General features: G+C 34.5%; 1 protein-coding gene across 1 annotated transcript; it reads right to left on the bottom strand.

Annotated features, from left to right (window-relative positions):
- Window positions 1–1,391: 1,391 nt before the first annotated feature.
- LOC148839328 (uncharacterized) lies at window positions 1,392–10,057 on the bottom strand. The gene is made up of 9 exons (XM_088908355.1): window positions 10,000–10,057; window positions 9,854–9,889; window positions 8,607–8,915; window positions 7,889–8,200; window positions 6,957–7,001; window positions 6,086–6,130; window positions 5,622–5,657; window positions 2,251–2,379; window positions 1,392–1,467 (listed from the first exon to the last, which is right to left on the bottom strand). The coding sequence occupies exons 1-9, from the start codon at window positions 10,028–10,030 to the stop codon at window positions 1,439–1,441; spliced, it is 972 nt and encodes a 323-aa protein (XP_088764481.1). The 5' UTR covers window positions 10,031–10,057; the 3' UTR covers window positions 1,392–1,438.
- Window positions 10,058–10,482: the final 425 nt, after the last annotated feature.

Genomic DNA, 10,482 nt, shown 5'->3' with positions numbered 1-10,482 from the left:
CTCCCCTCTCCCAGCTTTTGTTCTTCTGTACTATTTAATCTTTGCTGTCTGCCTTGTCTTTCTCACACCTGAAGAAGGCTTCACAGCCGAAACATTGCGTTTTCTCTCTTATCTTTTCAGCATGGAATAAACCCATTACTTGTTCCTTTGCAGACTACGCATGCTGACACAGCTACCCACCTTATCTACTGCAGATGTAATGGTGAAGAAGAAGTTTGACAGGGCAGTCACCAACTCACTGGAAATAGTATGTTATAAATATACTGTATACTGTAGGATCATGCTAGAAACATTCCTTACAACACATTAAACTTTCTGCCCAATAAATTATAAAGCATATTTTCCAATGCCGTAATTTGAAGCATATTTACTGTATTTAGCATTGTAACATAAATTGCACCAATATTTTTAGTAGTTTGGTCAAAACAAGCCAGAGAATAATGGAATAACGTAATGTACTTTGCCATTAATTCACTAATTGGCTGGGGAAATGACAGTCCTGGCCAAAGTTCTGCACTTTGATTAACCCCCTCACTTACGAGAAATGAACTATGGAGGCAGCTGCAATGCTGCAGTGGTACAGGGGAGGGGTACTATAAATAATGTGTTCATTTTTTCCCTTTTGTTCAGTGTGTGAGATTCTATTCTGTCCTGTGACTACTGTATATTTTAAATTCTATTTAAATAAACTTTGTAAAATATATTGAATATCTAAAGCAATGTATCACTGTTTCTGAAAAAATATTTTATTGAAATAAAGCATAATGATTTTGGATACTGATACAATGTTTTGGTTTGGTTAACTGATTATTCCTGACTAAATGTGATACTCTTGAAATACTGTTACAAACAAACTACATGTAAAGGAATAAATACTGTATGTGTAGCTTATCAATAGTTGCAGCTATTTAATAGTATGATTGTTTTATTTTGACAATTAGAAAGTGGATTAATAAAATCACAGAGTGCTTCTATGGCTACAATAATTCAATTCAATGAAATTATTAGTAATTTACCTTACAGATTCAAAGAATACTAGATATGATTTTATTGATTCAATTAGCAAGTCTAGCAATTAAACCAGCATAAGAATAAACATACAGTAAATCAAACTGTTGTTTTACACAGAAATGGCAGTTCAATCACACAGGAGTTAACTAATAGGGTTAAATATGCTGATACAAACTCAGGTGAGTGGTGGTCAGCCTCATAAAATCAAAACATAAAAATGATAAATTAATAAAATTAATATTCAATTACTGCTGTGTCTAAATTCTTGAATTTAAAACTAACAAAATTATCAGGGGCATAAAGCTGGTCTCTCACATTGCTTTGCACAGTTTTTCATTGCAGTAGAGCTCATAGCTGGAGATCTCCAGATAGTTTTGTATTAGCTATATAATATATTAATATATTAGAATATACATAAAAGGCTGACTCACCTTTCACTGTATTGATTGGCTCTCTCTGAATAAAAACACATTTACACTCTTTTAGATACAGATAGAATTTATTCTTTACAAATATTTTGAGACATTCATCCATATAAAATCTGAAACATGCAAACTATAAATGTGTTAAGTTCTTTCAGCTTTGTCTTTTCAGCATTGTTTTAGAAACTGCATGCTATAAATGCAACATTTTTGAAAAACATGCAGTGTATTATTTCTGCAGTATTTACTTTTAAATAACAATGAAAATTCCATTTCAGTTCCAGAAAAAATAAAATAAACTACCAAACATTTTGGTAGATAGTATTGCCAGATGGCCATATTAAATGACTGGCTTTTTTGTCCATCATAAAACTGCACTACTCACTGTAAAATATGGTCCTGGAAAATCCAGTAACCTTTATTAATCACTTAGACGTTTATAAACTATATGTATGTGAGGGTGTGACTGTGTTTCCTGTCCAAGGTCAATCCAACCTTTAGCCCATTTTGCAGTGTCTCTAGTTCACTACTACTCTTCAGTATTTTGGATATCATATTAATTGAAAACAGCTGTAGCTGTGAAGGATAACCTGACCATTCCAGAACTAACTGGTCCAATTCATTAAATTGATCAAACCTGACATGCATTCCAAGTCATTAAAAATTTATAATTTAACACTGACCTATGAGACATGCATGACTGTGTATCTCAAATTCCAGAATTATCCTATCATAGTTTAACAGATAAAATACGAAGGTTTAGCTAAAATATTTAGAAATAGTTGAAATTACATTAATGCATGAAAGATCAACTCACTGTATTTGAAATAGCGGACACTCAAACCTGCTGTTGCCATCAGAGAAAAAATTTCTCCAGCAGCCACCCAGATGAAAACATAAGGATATTGTCCTGCCAAAAAGGAAAGAATATAAATAATAATGTAATCTCTCCAAAGCAATTTCAGACAATAATATAACAAGCGTAATATAAAATATTCATTAGTTTCTAAATCTGTGGATTGATCTTTAGAGTCCAAACAAGTTCTTTCCTGCGTGATGTCTCTAGAGTTAGCGCTGTGACTGAGATTCCTGAAGTAACAGTCGCACAAATGTTTTAGTGCACTCAGAAAACAGCAACTGTTCCAAGGTTTCACAGGTCTGCAGGCTTACAGAGATGCCATTGCTTCTTCAGGTGGTGCTAACACTGCTGTCAGGTGCTGTAGAGCTTGCAGTGTATCAAGAGAGGGATGCTTCCATATGAGGACAGATCGGGAAGAGTACATCTGCCCTTCCACACGAGATACATACTGTAATACAGATGCAGCCACTCAAAGTACGCGGCACAGACACGTACCGCGGGTAATTGGCTACGGCCTCGCGCATCATGACGCAAAATACTGCGGTATGTGATTGGTTGATCAACGGGCACTCGTGGTGCGTTGGTCGGTCGTAGAAAGATTTAAATGTCTTTCCTGTGCCCATTTTAGTATTGAATATTTATATGGAATTTTACCACTGAAGGGAAATCTTAGTAGCTGAGCATAAAAAGAATAGGAGCATACTGTAACGCGTGTGAAGGCCATAAACGATATTAATTTTGGAACATAAACATACAGTATATGGCTGGTCTCGGTACTTTAAAGAAAAAATACACACCAGTATTCCATTTCTCCCTAAACATTTTAAGCATCGAAGTCTTTAACTAACGTGATACCGGAGTCAACAACCATACTTTTAGAATTTGATTAAAAGGGAATATAATATGGAATTGCGTATCTAAAGAAATTAATAACGATATAATTATATTCATGTACCGCAACACAAGAATAGTACACGCTGTACGATGTCTGTTGATAATGTTTGTAGGGCTTTTTCAACACTCCTCATATGACCTTGCTGGTGGCGCTGTGGGTTAGGTTCCTGACTCCTATATCACACGTTGCATGTTTGAATCTAGCCGAAGCCATGACTTTTCTTTTAACAAACATTTCTTTGAAAAAATAAAACGTTTCCCTGGGTCAGAGATTAAATAAAACTTCACTCGCACCAAACAAATTTATATTTCTAAATATCACAACATGATCGAATTTAAGTCATTTTAATAACAATGAATAGTCACCTATGCGTTACAATATAAACATTTATATTGATTTAAATCGCGTTTAAATCGCCTTTATTTAAAACCCATAAATAAAGCTGATACTGTTCAGACTTTTAATTATTTAAAACTATTACAGCAGCACAATGCACAATGCAACGTAAATCGCTATCTTTGTCTTCTGCGTAATAATGTTCACCTCTCTGTCCAGCAAATTAACAATAGTAATAATAATGAACTTTATTGTATATGGCACCTTTAAAGGTGGCTCCTCAAAGCGTTTTACAGGATAAAAACAATAACAACAATACTGTTAGGCTGGGCAAATGATTTTTATTATTTTTTTTAAAAGAAATACAAAATGAGATATAATGATGTGTTCCGGCTTAGACATTAACGAAGAGCATAACGAAGGTCATAAAGGTCATAAACAATATTAATTTTGGAACATCAACATATTATGTAAACTGTTGCTGTTATTGGTATTTTAAAGAAAAAATACTGTAAAACCCTGGGTTCGGTACAATGATTCAGGCACTCATGTGAAGGACAACAGAGCTTTCACTGGCTCAAAAAGACAAAAAGAATAACGGACACAGCGCGAGCCTGCATTCTCTCCTCAGCCGTCCACACCATACTTTTCCCTGGGTCAGATTTTAAATAAAACTTCACTCGCACCAAGCAAATTACCACACACTGAACACTGAACATGTTAACCCAAATATGTCTCACAATACTTTTATGGTACATTACTTTGCTAAAGTATTACAATATGTATCTTTATAGCAGGTGGTGTACAGCTTTTTAGTATAGATTACACTTTTCTAAAATGTATTTAAAAAATAAAAACGATTACAATCTAATCTTTCCACGTTGGATCCCAAGATCCCAAGAAAAATAAATCTAAACGGGGAGAAAGCTATGCTGAAAGTTTATTAAGATACTTAGAAGACTACACAGCCCAATTTATGTTGCATTTGTCTGATTGTGAGGCGAAACAGCCCTACACAGCCCTGTCACAGTACACAAATATAATCATATCGTTATTAATTTCTTTAGATACGCGATTCCATATTATATTAGGAGAAAAGCTTAAAACTACCACTTTTTTACACGCTATTTCACGTGTTAGTTAAAGACTTCGATGCTTAAAATGTTTAGGGAGAAATGGAATACCGGTGTGTATTTTTTCTTTAAAGTACCGATTCCTGGAATCTGACTGGCTGACACCCTTCTGAAGTGATTCCATAATATCTGGTATACGGAAAAGAAAGCGTTGATAAAAAAGCCTGGATTTTCGTAATTTTCGTAGTTAGAAATTATGAAACGCTCTGTTAAAAGCAAGGGAGTTTTTATGTCCGTTGCAGTAAACGAAAATGCCTGACAAAGTAGGGCTTGGACAGATTCCAAGTGCTTGTACAAATGTGCTAAAGAAATTAGCAAAAAAAGTCATTCCTTTATCGTATTGGCTAGCTAATGTCCTGTCCTCGTTAGTTAGATCCACGAAATGCTGTGGTGTTTGTCAAAGAAAAAACTAAAAGTAATTTTGTTTAAAATGACGGTTAGTAAGAATGTGGACCAGCGTAATACTTTGAGTTTACAGCTTGTCCAAAGTCATTCATTATTAATACTATTAGTAATATCTTCGGTAAAGGCTTTGATGCATAAATATTTCTGATAAAGGTAGGTTGTGTACTTTTGTCCAACTGAGAAATCTTGCTTTCATAAAATATACCAACTTTTTAATGACTGATGATTAACATGCTGTAATACACAGTTTAAATTTAAAAGCTCAAATGCTGTACATGAGAGGTTAAGCTTTATTGGCTCCTCCTGGCGGTTTTACAAGGTGATTCCGGATACTTTCCGGCATGACGTCAAATGACGCGATACACCGCGTGATACTGCGTGATACTGCGTTTTGATGCGACGCCCACCGGGGTTACCGCGAAATACCCCACCCATTTTGAATGGCTGCATCTGTATATGGTACATGCATAACAAAATACTGTGAAACAAAATGATGGGGATCTTCTTTTTCTTTTAAGCCACAGTACTTAACGACACCTTATGTAGAAATGGCATCTTACCTTCTGCTTGAGTCACATTTGGTGTGAGTACTGAAACTAAACAAAGAAAAAAAATGTTTAGATAAAAAGCTCTCTAAAATATTTACATGGGTTGTTAAAAACAAATAATTTTTAAATTAAAATGATTCTTTAGTACATTAAATGTAGCACATCGTGATTTTTATATGGCTGTGGGTGCTGTGTGTGCAGTAGAGACGTGCGGGTTGAATCACACCAACGAGTCAGGCGGGCTCGGGTTCAGAAAAAAAGATTTTAGATCGTGTCGGGCGGGTGTGGGTTAGTTTCTCACAACCGCAGGTGGATGCAGGTAGAAAAAAAGCCGACCCGCACATCCCTGGTGTGCAGTGTTCTGACACAACGTTTTTGGTGATTCACCTTAACAGCTGTACTTTAAGAACTTGCACAAGCCACCAAGTCTCAGTTGACCAAATGCTTCAAAGCTAATTTTCCAGCTCTGTACTCACCAAGTCCAATGGTGGTGAAATTTGATGCAGTGCTGTTCTGAACATCTGTAATTCAAAAGCATCCAAATTATGTATAACTACAGTATGAAACTGTTCATGTGTAACTATGAAAATGTGATATCTGTACAAAACTATTTATAATTCTACTCTCTTATTCCACAGTAAAATAATTGCTTGGCAGCTTTATGTTTTAGGAAATCTGCCAAGATAAACTTAATACAATCAAATATTGTTTGATCACCCAGCCATATGTTACCATACTATGGCAATAGTTACAAATGTGCTCCATAATTAGGAAGAAATACTACGAGGAATATAGTGTAATATTTCTATAAATAGATTACAAAGAATACATTATTTTTACAGTAACAAGACCCACCTCTGGTCAAATAAAATCGATATTGGTTGGGAGACCAACCAATGCCACAACCCAAAACAAATAAAATAACATTGATAACATTAACATAAGATGACCTGCAGATTTAAATTCTTAAACTCTAATTCCTCTCCATCTATCCATCATGTTACAAAAAATTAACACTTCTTGAGAAAACTATTCCAGCAGAATGTAGCAAGTATGTACTATTCAACACAGAAGTACACAGCCAACATTTATTATGCACAGTGCTCAAGTGGATGTAGTACTGAAGAGACTATCTTACTGGAAACTAATTCAAACCAGCAAAGACCTATCTTTCAGCTTTCAAAAGCTCTTACATACAGTATGTCTATCAATACATTGATATTGTATAATGACATCTTTTCAAAGGCAAGATGGTAGCTCACACTGAAATGCACTACTGAACATCTTTGTGCTACATACAGATACTGTAGATACAGTACATGTACTTATTGAGACAGCATTACTCACAAGTGGTGATGGGTACAGCTGCAGCTAAATCACTGTACTCCAAACCTATAGGAAAGGAGTGCCAAAGTGGTAAAGCATATTTCAAACTTGTTCTAACAAATTTTAAAATTTAGTTCAAAAGTCATTCAATTAATGTTCAGTAGAAAACATTCTTAACAATACACACTTTTATTTACTGAAGCTTCAGGAAAATAAACCTAAAAATATACAGGAATAATGATACAATACAGTGCCTTGGAAAAGTCAGCCAAGTCAAAATTGGAACATTTTGGCCAAAATCCGAAGTGTTACATCTGGAGCAAACCCAACACAGCACAATACCCAGTCAACAATATCTCTACTGTCAAGCATAGCGGTGTAGCATTATATTGAGGGATGATTCAGGGAAAAACTCATGGAGCAATGTACAGACAAATTTTAGAAGACAAATGGGATGAGAATTCACCTTTCAGCTGGAATATAACTCAAAGCACCAGACCAAATCTACTCTAGAGCGACATAAAACAAAAGAAACTGGATGTCCTTAAGCTGCCCAGTCTTGATTTGATTCCATTAGAAAATTACACCATCCCAATGTGCAATAGTTCATAAAGAAATACTGAAAAAAGATGCAGTTATAATTGTTCCTAAACGTTCTTCCACCAAGTATTGGTTCAGTGGAGTGAATACATATGCAATAATATATTTTTTTAATATTTCCTTTGCAGTTTTGCTGCCATTTAGGATCTTCCATACAATAATTCAGTCTGAGAATTCAAGTATGATTAAAAAACATTCTCTTAAATATACATACATTATTTATTTGACAAAACAGGACATCATCGTCAGGGAGTGAATGCTTTACAAAGCCTTTACTGTACATTTAGTCATATGCAGTACAAAATACACATACATAAATACATTGAAACTGATGATATAAAACTGTTTCTTACCCTCCACCTCAACTGTGATGAGCTCACTGCGCTGGGAGGTAACAGTATATCCCTCTATTTCCAGCTCAATAGCGCAGCTCAGAAAGACCTGAGCGATGGTCACACCACCGCTCTCTACCAGCAGCTCCCTCCCAGACACAGAGAGGTGACAAAGATTGTATTCCTGTCTGTAAGGCACTGATCTGAAAGGGAGTTTGCTCCGATCAATGTAGAAATGGCAACGTGTTCCTTTTGCTGCTTCACAGCGTAATTTGAGATCCTCTTCTTTGCTGAAAGGTTTACTGGCCTGGATATGAACTCCTCCAAAGTTGACTGTTAGTAAAAAAGGGACAATATCACTCATAAGCAATCACAGAGTCCCATTCAAGCATGAAGTGGCAAAGTAAGTCAATTTAAGAATGATCCCAGAAAATATTAAAAAATAAATTCTACTCAACATGCAATTATGCTCAGTAAATTTCTCAATTTTACAGTATGTTTATATTTGTCATTCTTACCAAATGTAAAGATGTTAATGTGTAAGAGAAGGGCTATGATGCATTGTGTTCAGAGCCTATTAATCAAAAACTACAGTCAGAAACATGAACAATCTTTTGAAAACAAGCATTCATAGTGTTGCATCATTGGAAGAAGCAAAAGCCTTCATTATACCAAGTATAATAATAGTAGAGAATTAACAAATCTACAAGTACAGGTTTATATAAAGAAAAAGACTCACCAATAACCTCAATTGTTTTTGTTGTGCTGCGCTGAGAGATAACTGTTTGGTTTCCCGTGTTCAGTTTAACAGAACAGCTGAGATTCACCTCGGTTTTCTTCTGATGAGCCTCTCCTTGCAGTAGCTCTATCCCAGACACAGAGAGCTGACAGACACCAGTTTTACCTGGTGTAGACTGGAAATGGGCTGGGGTCTGGTCAGTATAGAACTGACATGATGTTCCTCTTTCATGTTTGCAGATAATCTGGATAAACTCCTCTACGTTAATGTGCTGTGGCTTCACTTCAAGAAGAGGATGTACAAGCAGATCTGTGTGTAAGACAAAGGAGAAGTTCTCATGAATCATCTTGCAGAATGAAGTCTATGTAATTTATATGCAGTTCTGTATGCATTAGCAAGATTAGTTTTCCTAGCAACTCATCAAGACTTTCTTTAAATACTCTCATAGACCGTAATACATTACTGATTTTTATTAATTTGAGCAACGTTTTATGTCAAATCTTATGATTCCAAATTATTGAGACATGAAGATTAAATACACCTTAATAAATTCATAGAAAAACAGAAGTTACAGATATTAGAATTAGTAGAAGCCTTGTATGAATTCATTTATTTAAACATTCAAAAACATCTGTACCTGTAACTACTACCTTAAATTCCTAATGGTTTTGAGCAAGTTCAATGCCATTTTCAATTCAAAATATGAAAGATTTATTTTTTGGTTCAGTAGCAAAAATGACTTGACTTTATGACTTCAAATATAAATATAAAATCTATAACTATATAAAATATATAGTTTAATTTTAAAAGCTATGATGATAAAAATAATATAATAATCTGTTTTATGTGTTCAGTTTGTTAATTTCCATGTATTTTCTATGAAAAAAATCAATGTCCCATGTTCAACTGGTAAATTCCTCTTTTGATTATTAAAGATTCAAACAAACTGTAAAGATAAGGGGGAACATTTTGCTATCGAACAAGACAAATTTGTATTGATTATTTTTTAGTAAAAAAGCATTGATCTTGCAATTGAGTAGAAGTGTTTCCTGTGTTGTATTTCCAATTAGTGTGTTTCTGAGGTCTTCAATTTTAGTTTTTAAATGAGCTTGAAATTTGATGACACCATTCAAGATTTTTATTATTTTTAACCAAAAATCTCTAAACACTTTGAACAACCACTTGAAAAGTTTGTATATTACACAATAATTCAAGTTTATATGCAAATATGCAAAAGAATAGCATACCTGAATTACTCGGTCCAACTTCAACCCAAGCTATAACTTTAACAAAGCAAAAAAATGTTGAATAACACAATGAGTTTACACATTTCGAAACAGAGAGGAAAGGAAGCATCAGGCACACATTTCTAAGACTAAGAATTTGTACTCACACAGTGTAACAAATGACTTAAGGACCATCATGATTCTACAGCGCCTAAGAAGATGCTGTTTCTGCGTCAGATAGTGTGCAAATGAAGACGTGGAACTACAGGACTAACAGACAGGAAACTTGAAAAAACACACAGATTCACACGTCTTTTTTATATAGATGAACATCACCGGAGCTTTTTTTAGTTATATTTAAGATTTAAAAAGGCAATGTTACTGCTGATTTAAATATAATTTTATTCATATTTTGAACTGCACTGCATATTGCAATCTCACTTGCATAATCAGTGTTGAATTACATTATTACATTAATGCATTATTACATTAATGTTACGTTAATGCAGTAGTCCTCAGAATTTGAAGTTAGTTGGAAAAGCTTGTAAGAAACTCTGTATGATTTTTTAATGAAAGGCTGCTCTTATTAAGAATAGATTAGCACAGTCATGTACAGATGCAGCCACTCAGAATGCACATTAAAACTCATT

This window comes from Atractosteus spatula, chromosome 2, assembly GCF_055471065.1.
Source record: "Atractosteus spatula isolate fAtrSpa1 chromosome 2, fAtrSpa1.hap1, whole genome shotgun sequence".
Lineage (NCBI taxonomy): Eukaryota > Metazoa > Chordata > Actinopteri > Semionotiformes > Lepisosteidae > Atractosteus > Atractosteus spatula.
Note: the sequence above shows the minus strand (reverse complement) of the source record. Positions and strands in the feature narration are given on the sequence as shown.